Below are 22,309 nucleotides of genomic sequence, written 5' to 3'. Positions count from 1 at the left end.
AAAAAAAAAAAAAAAAAAAAAAAAAAAAAAAAGAAGAGAAAAAAAGAATACATCGAGACACACTGCTCAGAATTCCATGATACCAGGTCTTCAAGGTCTTAGACAATGTGACCTCATTGAATAGGCATTAGAATTTGCTCACACTCTGCTCCAAACTGTTTCTCAACCCACCATCCTCCTGCTTGTCCACGTATTTTTATCTACTATTCCTACTCCCAGGACTACTTCCCATCACTTCTACTAATTCACAACCTACCTGAATTCTAAAGCCTTCTTTAATGAAGGTCTCCGGGTCTCTCACGCCTCTTTAGCTCCTTCAGCAATGGCTTGAATCCATGTATGACAATATGAATACATTAATAAACCAACCTGCCTCTTTGGCACTCATCATTTGAATTACTTAATTGTATAAAACCTCAATCCATTTTCTCATGCTCTAATTGTTTCATACATGTAGGTGAGTACCAAGAAACTGGGAACATGCAAACAAACACCTAAAGATTTACTGATAGAGACAGTGAAATGCTAAAGGTATTTTACAAGTATCCATCACTGTGGTAAATAATTACTTTGACAGGCCAAAGGATATTTTACGTTTATGTTGATTTTTAAGGTGAAGAATAGGTAAGACTCTTCCAAATTTGCTCACAACCCAATTCTAAAAGAAAAAAAAAGAATTTATTTACTATATGTGACACAAATGGAAAAGATTTAATAACAATATTAGGTAGATACAACAAAAAAATCAGTGGGCTATGATTACTGTTGGGTTTAGTTTTCTGACAATGAGTTACCAAAGAGAAAAACTGTGAGAGGGAAGGAAAAAAAAAGGGAGATCTGGAGCAGCTATCAATCCCAAAGTAAACCATGTAGGATGGTTTACAAAAAACACAGGCTACTAATTTAAACAGGCAAACTTGGGACCTGCCTGTATTCCTGGCTACCTATGTCCCTTGAAAGTCCACCTCTGCTTGAGTTTTGATTTCTTTCTCTGTAAAATGACAGAGAACTATGTTTACCTACGAGTTGTAAATGCACCTTGAAAAATCATAAACTCCTATCTATGTTAATTGCCTCAAGAAAGGGGAAAAGAGGAACTGGTTTTAGACATGACACCCACGATCACATGATCTCAGGCATCGGTTCCCAAGACTATGTGGTTGGCTCAGGCTACAGAGGAGACTCACCTTATGCCCTGGCACTTCTGTCCCTGGCACAGCTTTCATATGGAAATCCACTCCTCCTATCTTTTCTAACAAGTTGGTGTTACCTGTTGTTGATTTTTCTTTCTTAGCTTTTGCTTCCTTTCTCTCTTGGGCCAATCTGAATCAAAAGAAAATACAAATAAAAGAGTCAGAACAATCAGCCACGTAAAATGGCTATTTCACTTTAGGTGAGCCTAAATGAGCACTATAAAGTAAACAGCTTTATAGTATTAAAAACCAAAATAAAACAAAAGTGCTTTGTTAGTAGCATAATAGCTTACCTACTTATCTGAACATACAATGTTTTTATTGTAGAATACTGGAAGACAGAACCGTGAAGAACACAAAACATATTCTGTATCCCTCATCCTATTGTTAATATTTTGTCTACTTCAGCTTTGTTCTATATGTAAATACACACATTTTATAATGTAATCCAAATATAAGCACAGTTGGGTACACTTCATTTATCAACTTATACATTCTTTGAAAACATCACTATGATTGCTGCACAACATGCCTTTCCATTGATCTACTGTAGTTTATTGACCAGTCCCTTACCACCAGCAACTGAGCAATACAGGCTTGGACAGCAGTGAGAAGCTGTGCTGTCAGGGCTGTCCCACCAGAGCACGAGAGTTCTTTTCCTAGCCCACCCACTACAGTCAGTCTCCTGAATCCCTGACATGCATGCTCACACCTGTGCTCTGCTCCAGTGGATGTCCCAGTCCCCCTTTATGGAAGACCAAGACCATGGATAGCAAGTTCTCTCAATTTTCCCCTTTCAATTTATATACGTTTGACATTTTATGTTATTTCTCTCCATTCAATCTTCCCCATGACGAAGGTATCTTTCGGAGCCCAATTTGTTAGGTCTTGATGATCTGTATCCTCCTAATGGAGAGAATGCCCCCTCTTCCGATTCGAATCACCGCTGCCTTCTTCAAGCCTGGATAACTGCACAGAGCAGTTGCCTCTGGTCTGTCTCCTTTATGTCCCAGAACAACCATCAGACCCAGCTTCTCAGATATATTCACCCAGGTACTCCAAGCAGCAGCACTGTGTGTTCAACCTGCTCAGCATGGGGCCCCAGTGCCTGCACACAGTAGGCTGGCAACTGCTGCTGGAATGAAAGGTATATAACCACCCTGTTTCACAGTCTGAGGCTTCAGCTGAAGAACAAAATCAAATTCTCACCTTTTCCAGTAAGACCAGTCCCCAAAACATGCCTCAAAGTAGGCTGCTTGCCACTTGTTTTAGAATATATCTGTTCCTGTTACATTTCATTGGTCTGGAACAATCTTATCAACTCTCCTGGTCATTCTATCTTTTTCTTTTTCTTCTTTTTTTTTTGGAGACAAGAGTTTCACTCCTGTTGCTCAGGCTGGAGTGCAATGGCACAATGTAGGCTCACTGCAACCTCTGCCTCCCAGGTTCAAGTGATTCTCCTGCCTCAGCCTCCCAAGTAGCTGGGATTACAGGTGCCCAGGACCACACCTGGCTAATTTTTGTATTTTTAGTAGAGACAGGGTTTCACCACGTTAGCCAGGCTGGTCTTGAACTCCTGACCTCAGGTGATCCACCGGCCTTGGCCTTCCAAAGTGCTGGGATTACAGGCGTGAGCCACCGTGCCCGGCCTCTATCTGCATATTCTTAAATTGTTTCCTATTTTGAAAACTCCCCAACTAACAATACCTTTTCTTCCTGAAAATACCTTTAGGATTTTAAAAGCTCTAATGGTTTTTATAATACATTGTCTTGCTCTTAAATCATTTGCCTAATCACTCTTATGCCTGTCATACAGTGATCTCCTATTTCCTTTATATTTTTGTATGACACCAGCATTAATAGTCAAAATCAACATAAGCAATTCAGAAGTCTACTAAAATTTAAATGCAGACAATGCTAAGATTCAGCAACTCCATTTTCTGATATAAACCGAGTGAAACACCTGCATATACATAGGATACGTGTTCCAGGATCATCTACAACCATGAAAAAGTGGAAACAGTCATCAGTGGGAAGGGACCACCACACTGTGGTATAACCACTTTCTGAAATAGTACTAACAATTGTTATAAAGGGAGAAGATCTACATTGCCACAAAAGGGTGTGTTAACAAAGAGAAAATAAGTACATATATACTTTTATAGTTTATTATATACATACGTAAATGCACGAAATTATCCTTTGTGTTGGCGTCTGGCGTGAAGGGATTCAGAGTTGAAAGGGATTTCAGCTCTACTTATAATGTTTGAATTTGTTAAGAATACCATATTACTTGATAATTTGAAATAATATATAAAACCACTTACAATATTTAAAAAAATAGTGTTTAAATCCATGTGAAGCAAAACTTACCTGTGCAAAAGTTTTCTTTTGCTAGTTGAATTTGTAATGTTCCACCTTTCCATTTTGTTTTATTTAAAACAGACATACCTATAAAGTAAAGAATTATTACTCAAGTACATGGCAATGAAAATATATTTCAGCTTGTGCTTTTCTAAGAAAAGTAGGCTTGTTTATCACAGAGACCCACGGGAAGTGGAAGAAAAGAAATGAGACCGGGAGAGAGGGAGCCTAGGCTCTTGTCTCATGTTGACAACTTACCAAAAGAGTCTTTACACTCCCTATCTCACAGTGTTACTAGATTGGAATGAGGCAAAGTATGTAAAAAGTAAAGCAAAATTTATTTGCAATTTGTTTATAAACAAATGTCAGGAACCTCTGAATAACTGACATTTAATGTATATTTTATTGTTATTTCCTATAACTATAAAACATGTATTTCCTGTAACTATAAAACAATCATCTTTTCAGGTGAATCAGAGGACACTCTGGAATCCTACAGTACCTTAATTTTACTTACCACCTCATAGTAATTATCATTGTAGAACTTGTAGATGAATTAACTATGAGTAACTGAACTGTGTGAATTACTATGCCCTAGTAATTGATTTCTCTGAGTATCTGCTGTCAGCTTCCTTAATAATACCATTAACAGAATTTTGCAGGTGGTAGATACTATACTAAGTACAAATGTATCTTTTATTTTTGAGACCGAGTGTCCCTCTGTCGCCCAGGCTGGAGTGCAGTGGCACGATCTTGGCTCACTGCAACCTGTCTCCCCAGTGATTGTCCTGCCTCAGCCTCCCAAGTAGCTGGGATTACAGGTGCCTGCCACCAAACCCAGCTAATTTTGTATTTTAGTAAAGATGGGGTTTCACCATGTTGGCCAGGCTGGTCTCAAACTCCTGACCTCAAGTGATCCACCTGCCTTAGCCTCCTAAAGTGTTGCAAATGTATCATTTAATTTAATTCTCACAGAAATATTATGAGGCAAGCACTATCTTCTGTCATTCATCACATAAGCAAACTGGGGCTGAAAAGTTTAAATAACTGCCACAGGTCACAAAGCCTAGCTATGTATTCTTAAGTACAACTTCACATTTGTCACATATATTCCTCACTGAAAAATAGAATAAAGCAATCTTTTTGCAAATGAAATTACAAAAGACTGATTGCCCTCTTCCTCTATTAGCATGTTCCCTTTACTTACTGTGTCTTTTCTCACTTTCTGGCCTCCAAATAATTAGAGTATGTTACTGTGTCAGTGGCGGTATGGATTATCTCCCGTTCTTCATTGAAGGCCACTGTTTGCCCTTGACTTTACTAAACTTATCAACAAGAGATTTCACAATTTCAAGGATATGGTCTTACAAGGGTGTATTGTAAAGCTCCCTCCTTGAGTGTTTAGTGACAAGGATTAGCTCCCAAAGAAATGATCAGACTGAGGGGGAATTTGGCATGATATGCAGTGGGATATATGTAACAGGCAGTTTCTATGAAAGTTTGGTCCCTTGTCCAAAATATTTGAGAACAGCAGTTTTAAGTAAACCCACCAGCAAGTGGTACCATGTCCGCTGATGCCAAATGCAATGGACCTAAACCTGCTGAGTCATACGATACTGGAATTCTCTTGATCAACTGCTGTCCCTCTAGATAACGTAAAAATGGCTGTGGAGGTTTAGACTTAGAACCAAAGGTATTCCAAGTTACAGAGTGATATAAACTGGCAAATAGTATAGAAAATTTATGATGATCTTACATTTTTTCAGGTCTGCTTCTGCTACACTGATGTTGATATATGCAAAGACTTTCTGTGGGTTTCCTAAAAAAAAAAACCAAAACCAAAACACAATTTATTTAAATTCTTATCCAGAGAGCAATGTAAAATGGTTGTTTCTAAATTAAAAAAAAAAAAAATTAGTTCTTGAAAACTTATTCTTTCAAGCATAAACGTTGTTTTTTTTTATTGGCTATAAAATAAGCATGATTATCAAAATATTCCAAAAAAAAAAGAAGAAAATGTACAGTAGTCAGTTAAGGAAACATTTTGATTGTATGCTAGTGATAGTCTACTTAATGGGACACTTAATGTTAGAAAAGTCTAGTTCTCAAAACTAGAAGTTAATATGTTTTTGAAATCAGATGTTTAGAATTTAGAATTTTTTCTTATTTCAGAAATGAATTCTGGTTAAGTTCTACATCACACATTATACCTCCAAAACATCACTTAAAACTTTTGGTGTTCAGAGCTAACATTTATCTTGGGGTTGTTTTATTTTCTAGTACTTAACCTGAGTTATGTCTGCCTATACCCAGTGAAGGACCATAAATTTACCTTGGTCATCTTTCCGTGTGATGATCTCCACATCCAAAACTTCTCCAAATCTGCTGAACTGATTTTGCAGGTCTGCCTCAGAAATGTTCTGGCTAAGGCCACCCACATAAAGGCGCTTCATTTCTCTGTTCACTTTCATGGAGGCTGGTCATATACTTGGTGTGTTCTAGTGGGAAAAGTAATTTTCTGTATACAGAGAAGAAGAGTTCTTTCCCTTAGTTCTTCTAAAATCTAACAAAACAACTACTTCCTCTGAACCGTCTGTATCAAATCCGTCTCCTGGATCTGTATTTCACTTCCAATTGTATTGCTTCCAAATTTTAGTCTTGGAGGTTTAGCCCAAGCCCTACATCCACATTTTTCATGAATGTACTTTGGAACAGCAACCCTATCCATGTAGACACAGGTCCAGAGGTTTTTTCCTCCAAATGGCCATAATATTACTCTATCCCTCTTAATGTTACCTATTCACGTTTTAGATGTTTTCCTTGATTCATCCATACATTCATTTACTGTCTGTAACAAAGGCTGATAGAAACAGGATGTGGCAGGTAATGCACTAAAAGATAAAAAGAGCTAGTCTACGTCTTCCTAACAGTCTTCGCCCCCAACCTACCCACCCCAGCTTTCTTCCTCCGGGAAGACCCAAAGAAGTGAATACACAGGCTAGGAGCTCCTGGAGCTCCTCATAGTCCCAAAAGAATTAAACAAATGGCACAATATTATGTCACAATAAAAGTGCTGCAAAGTGGGGTTCAATCACAAAGACCAAGTGATATAGCGAATACAGACTTGTGTTTTTGCTACGTGCCTGCATTGTACAATGTAGTTTGCATGTTTCCCATTTTTCAGAAGAGCAGAAGAGGTTAAGTCACTTTCCCAATGCCATACCGAAAATCAGTGAATCCAGGATTATAATGCAGGTCTAACTTCAGAACTTGGAATTCTTAACACTATACTATGAAGGCTGCTGGATCACAGAGACTCAGGAAAGCTTTTCCAGAGGTACTAGGGCCCATCATAATATCTCTCATTTCGTTTAGCACCCGGCAGGCGCTCAGCTCTCGCCCTGCCCTTCCCCAAGAGCTGAGACTCTTTCCAAACCAGACTCCCAACCAGCGTCCACCACATGGCATGTATTCTGGGCAGAGCTCCGCCCCCAGCCTACCCGCCGCAGCCTTCTTTCTCCGAGAATTCCCATAGAAGTGAAGAGAGAGTCTAGGAAACGGCCCTGTGACTACTCATGCCTGAAACCCACTCCTCACCACGTCGTTCACCCATAGCCAGGGCCGCTGCAGCCCCTAACTTCTGGTCACATGTCCCAACGGACCATCCTCTATTCCTTCCTACTCGATTTCCAACCCAGCCTCCTAAGGTTCCGTTACCACAATTCAGTTCCCAAGAGCTTTTAATTTCCTTTCCCGTCCTCCCACCTTCCCTGACGCCTCCGTCACCTCCCCCTCAACGACCGCAAAAGAGCCCAAACCAAAATCCCCTAGTTTCTATTGAACACTATCGCTGTGTGTACCAATTCCTGGACTAGGTCGGCCTAAGTGAGGAAGTGGGGGGGTGGGGTGGGGGGGTGGAATAAAGAGGCGCGCCCCTCCACGTGATCCCAGCCCTGCCTCTTCAGTGACGCACGCGGCCGGGCGGCTCCAAGGCTGCCGGCTGGGGTGAGCAGCGGAGCGCTTGGGCTTTGAGTAGCAAAGAATACGCTCTCCCGAGAAAGTATAGGCACTGATTAGACAGCCAGGGAAACGTGTGTAGGGACGTCGAGGACCCAGGCTCTCGGGCAAGCGTGTAGTTGGATGGACAGGGCCGCGGGGGTCACGCGGGGCTCTCCCGCCTCCCCTCCTCGTGAGCTCCGGGATGGTCCGCGCCGGGAGCGCGCGCGAGGCTTGAAGCGCGGGTGAAGCGCGCAGGTCGGAGTGACAGCGGCGCTGCCTGCGAGGCTCCGGTGAGCAACGCGTCATGGACGCAGAACTGGCAGAGGTGCGCGCATTGCAAGCTGAGATCGCGGGCTTGCGGCGAGCGTGTGAGAACCCACCGGCGCCCTGGGAAGAGAAGTCCAGAGTCCAGTACGTGACCCCCCAAGTTCCCCAAGCTCCGCTGACCGGGGTTCCCGGGCCAGGCGGGTGAATCTCCACAGATATACTCGGTCTCCTACTCCTAGCCCCAAAATATGGGCATGAACTGGCGTTGATCCTTTCATGACAATGGCCTAGAGTTGGGAGCAACGCGTACGGCGCCCTGCTGTAAACGCCTTGCAGGTTTTTAACTCGTTTAATCGCAGTCGTCTGTGTGGATGACTGACAAAGAGGAAGTCTTGACTATGTCCCTAGCTAGATAGTTCTGCCTCCAGTATGCAGAGGTATCTCTAGTTGGGATTTAGTAACTCCGTTTGATTTCATGGCATTTGTTTTTAATGGGTCAGCTAACCATGGCAAGTGATACTGACTTTTGTTTACGATGACATAAAATTCCTTTGAAAATAACTTCGGTAAAAAAGTAAGTTGATATCAAGAAGAGTAGTTAATATAGCCTGTAGGAGAATTTGACATTCCTCCAAGGTAGGTGCTACTGTGGGTCCTGTTTTATAGTTGAAGATATTGAGGCTCAGAGGAGTTAGGTAGCTCGTCCAAGGTTCCAGAGAAAGGAATTGTCAGAGATGGATTAGGAACCCAAAAATTTAACTCCAAAGTTTGGGCACTTTTGCTTTGTTGAAGGAGAGGGAGAGAAAAGCTCTGCAACCGTAATTATGTATCATCATCTCAAACATGGAAGCCTCTCGAAAACAAACTGTCTTCAATTTTTGAGTTAAGACTAATTTGACACAGGTGCAGAGAGGAGGTTTTTTTTTTTTTTTTTTTTCCCTGAGCTAACTGGAGAAGAATTGGTAGAAAATGGGAAGGAGGAGATCTACAGAAAATGTCTGCGTGCGGTCGTGAAAGTAGAGGAAGCTGTGACTGGTAAAAGGGAGAGGAAACAGGTGTGCCCTCCTCAAGTGAGAGTCAATGTATTAAAGACCGTTGCTACTTGAGGTGTGCTCCACAGATGGGACGCTTTAGCGTCACCTGGCGGTTTGTTAGAGCGACATCCTGACCAACTGAATCAGAATCTGCATTTAAAAAAAGATACCCTGCCCTAACAGATGATTTGTGTGCACACTTTGAAGTTTAAAAACTGGGGAAAAGTGGTTTCTTTACTAGCCACAAGATTTCATTAGTCCACATGGTAAAGTAGTGTCAACTGAAAAATCATGAGATCTGCAAATTTTGAGAGACTGTTTCTTAAAAAGGGTTGCAGCCTGCAAAGTGGCCATCCTGACAGGCTGGGAAGCATAGTCTCAGGCAAAGCATAAAGGCCCGCACTTTGGAAGAGGAGGGGTTGGGGCAGGGATTTATGATGGATGAGTGGGCTAGGTATACATATTATAACAGGTTATAGGAGGGGCTATGAATATTCACGAAGGGAGATGTGCTCACGTGTACTGAATAAACATGCATATTACATACATTCCATGTTCATTTTGGGGAGCTGACTTAACATTTAAATGCATTACAATTAGGCCCTGTATGTCAAAAGTTGAAGGAGGGAAGCAAAGGTGCTTAAGTACACAGGCTTTGTAAACCTGTTAGGAGAAGTCCATGGTGGGTGATCTTATCAAAAGAAAAATTTTTGAAATCATTCTCTTGTCCTATCAAAGCCTGTGGAACAGGGGAATCAGTTAGCATCTGGTGGTGGATGAACTGCAATTATTTCAGTATTGCTTATCTGGAGGCCAGTGCTTGTTTAGCCACTAGAGAAAAAAAAATTGTGGCAGTTAGAACATAGTTCTTTTTTTTTTTTTTTTTTTGGGACAGTTTCGCTCTTTTTGCCCAGGCTAGAGTGCAATGGCGCGATCTCGGCTCACCGCAACCTCCGCCTCCCGGTTTCAAGTGATTCTCGTGCCTCAGCCTCCCGAGTAGCTGGGATTACAGGCATGTGCCACCACCCTGGCTAATTTTGTATTTTTAGTAGAGACAGGGTTTCTCCATGTTGGTCAGGCTGGTCTTGAACTCTCGACCTCAGGTGATCCACCTGCCTCGGCCTCCCAAAGTGATAGTTCATTCTTTTAAGTGTAGGAGGTATGTGACTTAATCCTTGCCTGGCGTGGCCTTAGGTCTTATTTATAATTTGGTATCTTATTGCCACAGTCTGTTCTGCAACTCTTACGATCTCGGTTTCAACATTAATGCTGGTCAGTTGTGTCTATATCCCAAATAGGAAGGGCTATAATGAGGTGTGTCTGACCTCCCGTCCTGTCGTGCTTAAGAGCTGAGTTTTTAAGGTTTCTTTGGGGTCCCCTTGACCAAGAGGGAGTCGGTTTGGGTGATTGTGGGGGTGGGGTAGGATTTTATTTTTAGTTCTTAGTAAATTATTTATATAATCTGGGACTTCTCAGTGGTTAAATTGGAAAGTCAGAAGAGTCCATATTGTGGAAGACATTAAATGTCAGTCCAGGGTGTTTGGATTTAACCATGAGGTTTCTTTTCACTATAGTGGAGGAGGAGGATTGGGACTTGTGTACCAAGCTATTTTTTTAAGTGATTATAAGTGGTTGGATGGATTGGAGGTAGGAAAATTGGAGCTAAATTATTCAGCTATATCCATGTGTCCACACTGTGGAGCCAAATTGCCTGCTTTCAAATCCTGTCTCTGCTATTGGCTGAGTGATCTTGGTTAAGTGAGCTCCCTTAAACTTTCTGTGCTTCAGTTTCCTCTATGGTAAAATTATACCCAAGTTTTTGGGTTGCTGTGAGGACTAATTGAGTTAATATATGTAGTTCATTTAGAAAAGTACTTGCCTCATAATAGTGACTAACACAGTAGACGATTGACCTTTAAACTTGTGTATAGATTCATTTTAAAGGAAAAAAAATTCTTGCAAGCTCCTAATTCTGACAAATTTTTATGCTATGAAGACAGACTTACCAATAATAAAACTACAAAGTGAATAAAATTCAAACAAATCCAAAATAGCTCAAACTAACATCATTAGTTGACGTACACAAATATTTTGCTCAAACTAAATAGCTGCTATGAATAAGAATATGCAGATTTTCTTTTTGTGACAAAATATACGTAAGATTTACTATTTTAACCATTGTTAAGTGTTCAGCTCAATGGCATTAAACACTTGCACATTGTTGTACTGCCGTCACCACTGTTCATCTTCAGAACTGTTTCATCTCCCCAAACTGAAACACCATACCTATTAAACACGAACTCCCTACTGGCCACTCTGACAACTGCAGGTTCTTTTTTGAGTTCTGCATATCCAGCTTTTAATGATGACTTGGTTCTCTTACCACTTTGCTCTATTGGAAATACCTTGAAATTTTCATTCATAGCTTGCTGTGACATTTAGTGTTCACTTGTCAGAAGCTCATTTATATTTATGACTTTTTTTTTTTTTTTGAGACAGTTTCGGAGTGTGGTGGTGCGATCTCAGCTCACTGCAACCTCCGCCTCCCAAGTTCAAGCGAGTCTCCTGCCTCAGCCTCCCGAGTAGCTGGGATTACAGGCACCCGCCACCATGCCCAGCTAATTTTTTGTATTTTTAGTAGAGTCAGGGTTTCGCCATGTTGGGCAGGCTGGTCTTGAAACTCCTGACCTCAGGTGATCTGCCCACCTCAGCATCCCAAAGTTCTGGGATTACAGGCGTGAGCCACCATGCCCGGCCGCTCATCATTTATATAGGAAGATTATCTCTGTTCTTTTTTTTCTTTTTTGTTTTGTTTTTTGAGACAGGGTCTCACTCTGTTGCCCAGGCTGAAGTGCAGTGGCATGATTATGACTCACTGCAAACTCCACCTCCCATGCTCAAGCAACCGTCCTGCCTTAGTGACCCTCTACCAGCCAAGTAGTTGGGACTGAAGGCATGGCACCTGCCACTACGCCCAGATAATTTGTTTTTGTTTTGTTTTGTTTTTTGTGTGTGTGTATTTTTTGGTAGACATGGGGTTTTGCCATGTTTTCCAGACTGGTCTCGAACTCCTGGACTGCCTCAGCCTCCCAAAGTGCTGGGATTACAGGAGTGAGTCGCTGCACCCACTCTGTTCTTTTTTCCTTTACTTCTATATTTAATGTAATTTGTGGGGGCATCAGTCTACGATGGCAAATGCAAAAGAGGCTGTGGTAGTTTCATGATTTAAAATGTTAATTTAAAATTAACATTTTAAATTAGCATTAAAACAAAATTTGAAACAATTTTTACAGATTGGGTTCTCAGTGTGAAGACTATAGTGTTAGATTATTCTGTGTAGAGATGGTATAAGGTCATAAGAGCATTGGCTAATGTAGTAGAATTAGAAATACAAAAGGAAGAATAGTTATGTGAGGAGCAGAAAGGATGGCAGTAAGTCCAGATGTCGGGCAAGTGAAGGAGCCAAGGATAACTTCTCTAGAGCCTGACATACCAAGAGAAAGATTTTATTATTAACAAATGTAGGGTAATTTAGAGGAAAAGCAGATTCCAAGAGAAACCATTTGGTGAGATATCAAGCTAGATCTACCTTGCAGGAAGAAGAGATATACGGTTAGAGGTATATTTTAAGAGTTACTGGCATAGAGGAGCTAAGGCTAATCATTTAGTGTTCCTGCAGAATGAAAGAATACATATTTCTGACAGCAGAAGTAAGAGTGTTTGGGTTTTCCTCTAATGTTGGAGACAAGAAGCCGACCCAAGATATCTAATGAGAATTGGGATAATTATGCCCAAGAATCCAAGGAAGGGATGTTTTAAGCTGGTAGGAAAAGTCAATAGTGTAGAATGTAGCAGAGTGTTTAAAGGAAATAATGGATGACAAAAAATAAAATACCATCTAACACAATTATTAGCTAAAATTTCTTCTTCTTTAAAAAGTTTTTTAAATTTTTTTTTTTTTTTTTTTTTTTTTTTTTTTTTTGGAGATGGAGCCTTAACTTTGTTGCCTCAGCGCTGGAGTGCAGTGGCATGATCTTGGCCTCACTGCAACCTCTGCCTCCCCAGACTCAACAAGCAATTCCTCCTGCCTCGGCTCCCTGGTAGCTGGGACTTACAGGCAACATGCCACAGCAGGCTACTTTTGCATTTTTAAGTAGACAAGAGATTTCACCATGTTGCCAGACTGGCCTCAAATTCCTGACCTCAAGTGACCTCACCTGCTTGCCTCCCAAAGCTGCTGGGATTACAGGCGTGAGCCCCATGCACCAGGCCTCAAAATTTCATGTTCTTTTTCTCAAGGATAATATATTTGTATGTTTCAATGAAAGAATGTCTAGCTATAGTGATGTTTAAATAAAAGAGATTTGCTATTTCCGTTTTTCCTGAAAATCCTCTTACTATAAATGTTCTGTGATGTTTACTTTTAACGACAATTAAAGTTGCTAATTGATTTTACTTTTTTAATTTCTTTTTTTTTTTTGAAGTGGAAGTCTCGCTCTGTACCAGGCTGGAGTGCAGTGGCACAATCTCTGCCTCACTGGAAAGACTCCGCCTCACCGGAGTTCACACCCTTTCTCCTGCTCCAGCCTCCCGAGTAGCTGGGACTACACAGGCACCGCCACCACACGGCTAATTTTTTGTATCCTTTTAGTAGAGACAGGGTTTCACCCGTGTTAGCCAGGATGGTCTCGATCTCCTGACCTTGTTATCCACGAGCAGCGCCACGGCTTCCAAAGTGCTGGGATTACAGGTGTGAGCACCGCGCCCCCCCGGCTAGTTTTTTTTAATTTCAAGACATCTTTTAAAATAATTTGAGAGGTATATCAGACATTTAGGCTGGAATTTCATGGGTCCAGAACTCACATTTAATTTTGCAAAAGTTACTCCTGTTGGTAATTTATTTTAAAAAGTATTTCTAATAGGTGGAAATTTGGACAAGTATAATTTGGTTACCATATGTTTTGTTGCAATGTAGAAGCATTGTGGGCTTGGGGCGGGGGGGAGGGGGGCCATGGTGGCTCACGCCTGTAATCGCAACATGCTGGGAGGCTGGAGGCCTTGAAGCCAGGAGTCTTAAGACCAGCCTGCGGAATGAGGCACAAACCGGTCTCTACAAAAAGCAAAAAGAAATTAAGCTAGGCGCAGTGGGCACACCTGTGTCCCAGCCTACTCCAGCGAGGATCCTTTGGAAGCCTGGGAGTTCCAAGGCTGCAGTGCACTATTGATTACCCACTTGCATTCTAGCAAACGGGTGACAGCGAGAGACCCCAGTCTCTTTTTTTTTTTTTTTTTTTTTTTTTAAAAGGCAGTGTTAGTAACCACCTGGTTTTGAGAAAATTCTTTTTTTTTTTTTTTTTTTAAATGGGAGGGAACTTGTAGGAAGTAGAGTAAGAGGGACAAAATGGGAATGCTTGAGGAAAATGGGGGTATTAAATGAAACACACACATGTTAGTAATTGGAGTGATTATTTTGATATTTGCCTTTTAGAAAATCTTTTCAAGCCATACACCAATTCACTTCGGAAGGATGGAAGTCTTCAAAAGATCTGAAAAATCAGCTTGGACATTTAGAATCAGAACTTTCATTTCTAAGTACGCTTACTGGCATCAATATAAGAAATTACTCCAAGCACACAGAAGACCTAACAAGCACTGAGATGGCAGAAAAGAGTAAGCATTTTTTAAAAATCTAGACATAGTATTGAAGCTTTCCTTACTATGCATAAGAAATTGGTTGTCATACTGGATTGAGAAAATGTGGCACATCTACACCATGGAATACTATGCAACCATGAAAAAGGATGAGTTCATGTCTTTTGTAGGGACATGGATGAAGCTGGAAACCATCATTCTCAGCAAACTATCGCAAGGACAAAAAACCAAACACCGCATGTTCTCACTCATAAGTGGGAATTGAACAATAAGCACACTTGGACACAGGAAGGGGAACATCACACACTGGGGCTTGTCATGGGCGGGGAGAAGAGGGGGGATAGTATTAGGAGATATACCTAATGTAAATGATGAGTTAATGGGTGCAGCACACCAACATGGCACATGTATATGTATGTAACAAACCTGCATGTTGTGCACATGTACCCTAGAACTTAAAGTATAATGATAAAAAAAAAAAATTGGTTGTCATAATATTGAATTAAAATTCTACAAGGTAAGTATATAAAAGTATGGTTGTGGTAAACCTGTTTACTCACATATCTTTTGAACATCACAGTGTTCAAAAAGCTGCCTGGGCCGGGCCCCGTGACTGTGCCTGTAATCCCAGCTTTTGGGAGACCGAGGCGTGTGGATCACCTAAGGTCAGGAGTTTGAGACCAGCCTGGCCAACATGGTGAAACTCTGTCTCTACTAAAGATGCAAAAATTAGCCGGATGTGGTGGTGGGCACCTGTAATCTAAGCCACTTGGGAGGCTGAGCCAGGAGACTCACTTGAATCTGGGAGGTGGAAGTTGCAGTGAGCCGAGATTGTGCTGTTGCACTCCACCCTGGGGGACACAGCAAGACTCCATTTAAAAAAAATAAAAATAAATAAGCTGCCTGAGGTAAATATTAAAGAACAGACAGAGTTTCTTTTTTTTCTTTTACCTTCTCTCCTTCCTGATGGAGAAGAACAGACACAGTTTCTATCATTAAGTACCTTAATAGTCAAGTAAATAGTAATAAGTGAATAAACAACAGCACCATTAATTTATACATCTTAGGAGTTGTTCAGCACTGACATGAAAGCTGCCAAGATAAATGTTTTAGCAGCTGGACCTTTTGCCGGAAGGAAGGTTTCTGGTCCCAGTGACTAGATTTTATTGCCAAAGATCTGTGATGCACTAAGAGATAAAGGGAAGCTACTGCAGCTGTGCAACTGGATGTCAAGAACTTTGGTTGTCAAGAATAACATTCCCAAAAGCAGAAATCATTTTTGGTGTGTTTCCTGACTTTTCCACTGAAAATAACCCTCGTGACAGGGGAGAGGGTCTTGGGCAGCCACTGCAGGGTGACTGAATTACATATGGAAACAGAGTGATGGAATTTGGAGACTTAAATTACTTGAAAGGAAGAGATGGAATGCAGAGAGAATAGAGAATGAGGATAGGCCGAGTATAAGACTTCTACTAGCTGAAAAGCCGCAGCGTGAAGAGTAGGCGTAGAGTCAGGACAAAGCTAATGTGGTTTGAATGGGAGATTTCAGAAAGGGACATCACAAGAGTTGAAATGCTTTTTTTTCTGTCTGTGAGTAATATGTGCTTATTTTAGCAAACTTGGAAAAACATAAAAATTATAAAGAAGAAATATTTTAAAGCCAGAAATCTAAGTAGTTGTAGGAATTTCTTGAAATTAATTGTGAAGTAATTTAGCAAGAGTAATGGTATGGGAAAAAAAAATCTTGTTTTTTGTTTTTTTGTTGTTCTTTTTTTCTTTGTTTTTTTTGTTTGTTTTGTTTTTTTGAGATGGAGTTTTGCACTGTCACCCAGGCTGGAGTGCAGTGGTGTGATCTCAGTTCCCTGCAACCTCCACGTCTCAGGTTCAAGTGATTCCCCTGCCTCAGCCTTCAGAGTAGCTGGGATTGTAGGTGCATGCCATCATGCCCGGCTAATTTTTATATTTTTGGTAGAAATGGGGTTTCACCATGTTGGCCAGGCTGGTCGCGAACTCCTGACCTCAGGTGGTCTGCCCGCCTTGGCCTCCCAAAGTGCTGAGATTACAGGCATGAGCCACTGAGCCCAGTCTACGAAAAATATTTTGAACAGGAAAATAGTAATACAAACTGATAGTACTAGGCATATGTAGTATAATCTGCATGTGGAAGGGTTCTATCAGAATAAGCCTTGTGACGATGTAGTGTCCGTGTCACTGGTTTTCCAATATTTCTGTTTCTCTTTTTCACAATCATTGTGTAATTTCATAAAGAAGTTAAACAGCTGTTAGGCTTCACAGGTTAAAAATGCTTGAAAGCCTTGTCGTCGAAGACTGTTTTCTTATGTCACATTTTCTGTTTGTTATGACACGGAAAAAAGTTGCCAGGCAAAAGTGAATAGTTGTTCCTAACAGAAGTGATACAATATTGTTCAAAATAGGTTTTCTAATACTACCATATTTTGAGGATTTTTAATCTATTAAACTGAGAACAAAACATTTTGATTTAGTGGATGTGTTTGGTGACGTATGATGCCATCAAATCTTTAATTAATCAGATAATTACTGTGTCTGGCCCAGGCACTTGGCCAAATGCTGTTAGAAAGACAAAGAGCTATTTGAAGTCATTATCGTTTTCCATAGCTATTAATTGGGCAGACACAGTTTCTGTGGTGTGTTAATGAATGTAGCTGAAGCTAGGTAATCAAATGATCTTGATTTCCTTCGAAATAATCATGTGTGAAGAATGTAGACTTTATTGCAGCTATGCTTTTATTTCTCCAAACATTTTTAGAACTCTTCTTTTGGAATTTCCTTTAGTGCCTATGATGATTCTTTTAAATTCTCCATCTTGATTCTGTAAGAGTCAGTTTACAAACTAAGTAATGGAATTTGGAGTCCAAAATTAAGTGTTACCGCAAAGTAATGAGAGTAGGTTTTTTTTGTTGTTTTTTGGGTTTTTTGTTTGTTTGTTTGTTTGTTTTTGAGACAGAGTCTTGCCCTGTCGCCCAGGCTGGAGTGCAGTGGTGCAATCTCAGCTCGCTGTGGCCTCCGCCTCGTGGATTCAAGCAGTTCTCCTGCCTTAGCCTCCCACGTAGCGGGGACTACAGGCGCACTCTGCTGTGCCTGGCTAATTTTTGCATTTTTAGTAGAGACAGGGTTTCACCACATTGGCCAGGATGATCTTGATCTCCTGACCTCGTGATCTGCCTGCCTTGGCCTCCCAAAGTGCTGGGATTACAGGTGTGAGCCACTGTGCCCGGCCGAGAGTAGTTTTTTAATTTATAGTTTTTATTCTTGTCTTTTAATGAGCTTTAAATGTATGTTATTAAAAATAGGTGGATGGGCTTGATACATGGATTGATTGTTTTGAAGGACTAATCCTCTTCTGTGGTCCTTAAACTTTGTTAAAAATACACCCTTACTCATTATTTAAAAATAAAAATCAGGCCAGGTGCAGTGGCTCACGCCTGTAATCCCAGCACTTTGGGAGGCCGAGGTGGGCGGGTCACTTGAGGTCAGGAGTTTAAGACCAGCCTGGCTAACATGGTAAAACCCCGTCTCTACTAAAAATACAAAAATTAGCTAGGCGTTGTGATGCATTCCTGTAGTCCCAGCTGCTCGAGTAGCTGAGGCAGGAGAATGGCTTGAAGCTGGGAGGTGGAGGTTGCAGTGAGCTGAGACTGCACCATTGCGCTTCAGCCTTGATGGCAGTGAGACCCTGTCTCAAAAAAAAAAAAAAGAAAATACAAAAAAAAAAAGGGTGTGGTGGCTCACGCCTGTAGTCCCAGCACTTTGGGAAACCAAGATGGGTGAATCACTTGAGGTCAGGAGTTCGAGACCAGCCTGGCCAACATGGTGAAGTCTGTCTCTACTAAAAACACAAAAATTAGCGGGCCATGGTGGGGCATGTCTGTATTCCAAGCTGCTTGGGAGGCAGAGGTTGCAGTGATCGGAGATGCTGCCACCATACTCCAGCTTGGGCGACAGAACTAGACTCCATCTGAAAAGTAAAAAATAAAATAAAATAAATAAAATAAAAATCAGTGTGTTCAAGTTAAAAAGCATCAAACTGAAAATTTGTCATGCTACATATATTTATATGCAATTTATGTATGCATAGTGTTCCATAAAGAAAAAATAAAACCTGGACATAAAAAATAAAGCCTGGAGACTGGACAGATTAGTAAGTCTCTCTGGGTCTGATTTCTTATGTGCAAAATAAAGTGGTTGCTGTAGATTACTTCCAGGATTCCATCTGCATTTTTTCTTGAACACATTTTGGCATATTTATTTTATGGACAAAGCCCAAGGTCATCTAGATTTTCTCCTGTATTACCTTGTAGGAGTTTTAGTTTTGTATTTTATATTTAGAACTGTAATAAATTTTGAGTTAATTTTTGTGAAAGGTATAAAGTCAGTGTCTAGATTTTTTTTTTTTTCGCATGTGGATGTTCAGTTGTTCCAGCACCTTTTGTTGAAAAGACTATCCTTTCTCCATTGAACTGCCTTTGCTCCTTTGTCAAAGATCAGTTGACTATATCTGTGTGAGTCTATTTCTAGACTTTCTCTTCTGTTCTGCTGACCTATTTGTCTACTCTTTCACTAATACCATACTTTCTTGATTACTGTAGCTTTATAGTAAGTCTCTAAATCAGGTTGTTTAAGTTCTTAAACTTTCAGTAAGTCTCTAAATCAGGTCGTTTAAGTTCTTAAACTTTCTTTTTCTTGAAATTATTCTGGCTCTTCTGAGTTTTTACCATTCCATGTAAACTTGATAATCATTTTGTTGATATCCAGAAAGTAACTTGCTGGAATTTTGATTGGATTGTACTGAATGTACAGATCAAAGTTGGGAAGAACTGACATCTTAACCGTAGTGAGTCTTCCACAGCCATTTATTTAAACAATTCCACATCTAATTCCATGATTAAGCGTTGCGTCTAGCTGTTATGTCTCTTTAGTCTTCTTAATCTGGTCAGTCTTCTCTGTCTCTTACAACATTGACATATTTGAAGACCACTTGTATTATGGATTGTTCTTCAATCTCTTTTTTTTCTGATAGTTTCCTCTTGATGACATTCCTGTGCAATTTTGGCAGGAAAACTATGAAAGTGATATTTTGTTCTTACCAGTACATCTAATTAGGAGGCAAATTATGTCAGTTTGTACCATTCTGTCTTTTTTTCCTAGCTGCTTATTGAACAAACCTTTAACCAGTCTTCCTATTTTGAGCCCCAGGTTCACCTCCTATAAAGGTACTTGGTGCTGCTGATTCATAATAACCCGTCTGGTATTCTCCTGTGTAAATGGACTTGCTTCTGGGTTTTCCTCATTTGCTGGCTTAGGTTTCAGTTTTCCTGACTCTACCAGGTCACTTTCACTTGTCCATGTGCTATCTAGTTCATCCATCTGATTTCCAGCTTCTCAAATCCAATTGTTCTTATTTTCCCTGTTCCCTTTATCCTTGTAGAATCATGCCTTTCTAAAAGTAATGTTATTAGCAAAACTAGATGACTACATGAAGTCTAGATCATGCTTACTTACCTCTTGGGGTAGGGTATAGCCTGGGAAAGGACATTAAGGAACCTTACAGGTTCTATGAAATTCTTGTGGCGTGGTCTGAGTGGTAGTTACCTGGACAACCACATGTGTAAAAAGAAATATTGAGCTGTATACTTAAGAATAGGGCATTTTATGGAGGTCGGGCGCAGTGGCTCAAGCCTGTAATCCCAGCACTTTGGGAGGCCGAGACGGGCGGATGACAAGGTCAGGAGATTGAGACCATCCTGGCTAACACGGTGAAACCCTGTCTCTAAAAAATACAAAAAACAAGCTGGGCGAGGTGGCAGGCGCCTGTAGTCCCAGCTACTCGGGAGGCTGAGGCAGGAGAATGGCGTAAACCCGGGAGGCAGAGCTTGCGGTGAGCTGAGATCTGGTCACTGCACTCCAGCCTGGGTGACAGAGTGAGACTCCGTCTCAAAAAAAAAAAAAAAAAAGAATAGGGCATTTTATGCATTCAAATGTATGCATGTTATATCTCAAAAATGTCATTTATCACTGTCATTTTAGTGCAGTTTTGAGAAATAGCAGAGGTAAACGCATGGATTCAATTTACTGCCTTTAAGAACTAGATAGTGTTGGAAAAATAAAAACCGTTGAACAGTTAACATGATTCAAATTTGTCTAGGGTTATACTGGTACATTTCTACTTCTTACCATAACTTTTGGTATAGTTGAAAACTTGACCAGGTGCGGTGACTCATGCCTATAATCCCAGCACTTTGGGAGGCCGAGGTGGGTGAATCACCTGAAGTCGGAAGTTTGAGACCAGCCTGACCAGTATGGTGAAACCCCGTCTCTACTAAAAATACAAAAAATTAACCAGATTTGGTGGTGCATACCTGTAATCCCAGCTACTCAGGAGGCTGAGGCAGGAGAATTGCTTGAATCTGGGAGGCGGAGGTTGCAGCGAGCCAAGATCGCACCATTACACTCTAGCCCAGGCAACAAGAGCAAAACTCGGTCTGGAAAAAAAAGAAAACTAGAAACACAAGTTATCATTAATTTTATTTTGCAAAGATAATCAATTTGGTTACATTCTTCCCAAGTTTTTCAGTGTAATTGCTAATGCACACTTTCACACATATACCTACATGTATTGTAGATATTCACACAAAATTAAATAATAAGCATTTGAAGAAAATGGTTATTTGCAAACAAAATGTTTGTTTTTCTGGTTTACAGGTATAAGAAAAGTTCTACAGAGACACAGATTATCAGGAAATTGCCACATGGTTACATTTCAACTTGAATTTCAGATTCTGGAAATTCAGGTAAATTAAGAAGCATGTTGTGATAACAGAGATACTTCTCCTATGAGATAAACAATTCCCACACCCCAGCCTTCAACAGTGGTGGATCTGAAGAGGAGTTCATGAGCCAGGGCCCCCATTCATAGCACATTTGTGCAAAGTGGTACATTTTCAAAATTTCAGGTGTTAATAGCCCAGCAACTGCATATGGTAGGGTTGCTGTGAAAGCCATAGGTGCTTTCTTGAAGGACAGGTGGCAAGATGCTCCTGGGCTCCCAGTGCAATTCCATGAAGTTGTGGGAATAGTCCTGGGTGTCATCAGTAGTTAGGTGATATGCCAGCCATCTAATATCTGTTAGTTATCTATTGCTGCTTCATCAATCTCCATAATATTTAGCATTTTAAAACAACCCAAAATAGGCCAAACATGGTGGGTCACACCTGTAGTCTCAGCATTTTGGGAGGCCGAGGCAGGAGGATTGCTTGAGCCCAGGAGTTTGAGACCAGCCTGGGCAATGTAGTGAGACCCTGTCTCTACAAAAAAATTAAAAATTAGCCAGGCGTGGTGGTGTGCATCTGAGCTCCCAGCTACTCCGGAGGCTGAGGTGGAAGGATTGCTTGAGCCTAAGAGATCGAGGCTACAGTGAGCTGTGATTGTGCCACTGTACTTGAGCCTGGGTAACAGAGTGAGACTCTGTCACACATACAAAAAAAACACCAAAAATACAATGATCCCTCAGTATCTGTGAGGAATTGGTTCCAGGACTCCGTGTAGTACCAAAATCCATGGATGCTTAAGTCCCTTATATAAGATGGTGTAGTATTTGCCTATAATGTACACACATCCTCCTTTATACTTTAAATCATCTCTAGATTACTTCTGATACCCAATACAATGTAAATGCTATGAAATGGTTACTATAGTATATCATTTAGGGAATAATTAAGAGAAAAACAACTTGTACGTGTTCAGTACAGATGCAACCATCTG

The 22,309-nt window shown here is 40.8% G+C and overlaps 2 protein-coding genes across 4 annotated transcripts in view; one reads left to right on the top strand and one right to left on the bottom strand.

Moving 5' to 3' along the window:
- The window catches only part of NOL8 (nucleolar protein 8), a 32,171-nt gene extending 24,960 nt beyond the window's left edge, over window positions 1-7,211 (bottom strand). The window contains 6 exon segments of the mRNA XM_017853689.1: window positions 590-658; window positions 1,188-1,323; window positions 3,567-3,644; window positions 5,314-5,376; window positions 5,890-6,075; window positions 6,781-7,211. Of these exon segments, the coding sequence (XP_017709178.1) occupies window positions 590-658; window positions 1,188-1,323; window positions 3,567-3,619 (258 nt within the window). The 5' untranslated portion in view covers window positions 3,620-3,644; window positions 5,314-5,376; window positions 5,890-6,075; window positions 6,781-7,211.
- Window positions 7,212-7,310: 99 nt separating this feature from the next.
- Window positions 7,311-22,309, top strand: part of CENPP (centromere protein P) — a 279,336-nt gene continuing 264,337 nt past the window's right edge. For 2 of the 3 annotated variants that reach the window (XM_017853698.1, XM_017853697.1), the window contains exons 1-3: window positions 7,311-7,967; window positions 14,346-14,527; window positions 21,251-21,339. In XM_017853698.1, coding sequence (XP_017709187.1) covers window positions 7,861-7,967; window positions 14,346-14,527; window positions 21,251-21,339 — 378 coding nt within the window. In that variant the 5' untranslated portion in view covers window positions 7,311-7,860. The remainder of the gene's footprint in view (window positions 7,968-14,345; window positions 14,528-21,250; window positions 21,340-22,309) is intronic. The other variant, XM_017853701.1, reaches the window with a different exon arrangement.

This window comes from Rhinopithecus bieti, unplaced genomic scaffold, assembly GCF_001698545.2.
Source record: "Rhinopithecus bieti isolate Rb0 unplaced genomic scaffold, ASM169854v2 scaffold_37505, whole genome shotgun sequence".
NCBI classification, from domain to species: Eukaryota; Metazoa; Chordata; class Mammalia; order Primates; family Cercopithecidae; genus Rhinopithecus; species Rhinopithecus bieti.
Note: the sequence above shows the minus strand (reverse complement) of the source record. Positions and strands in the feature narration are given on the sequence as shown.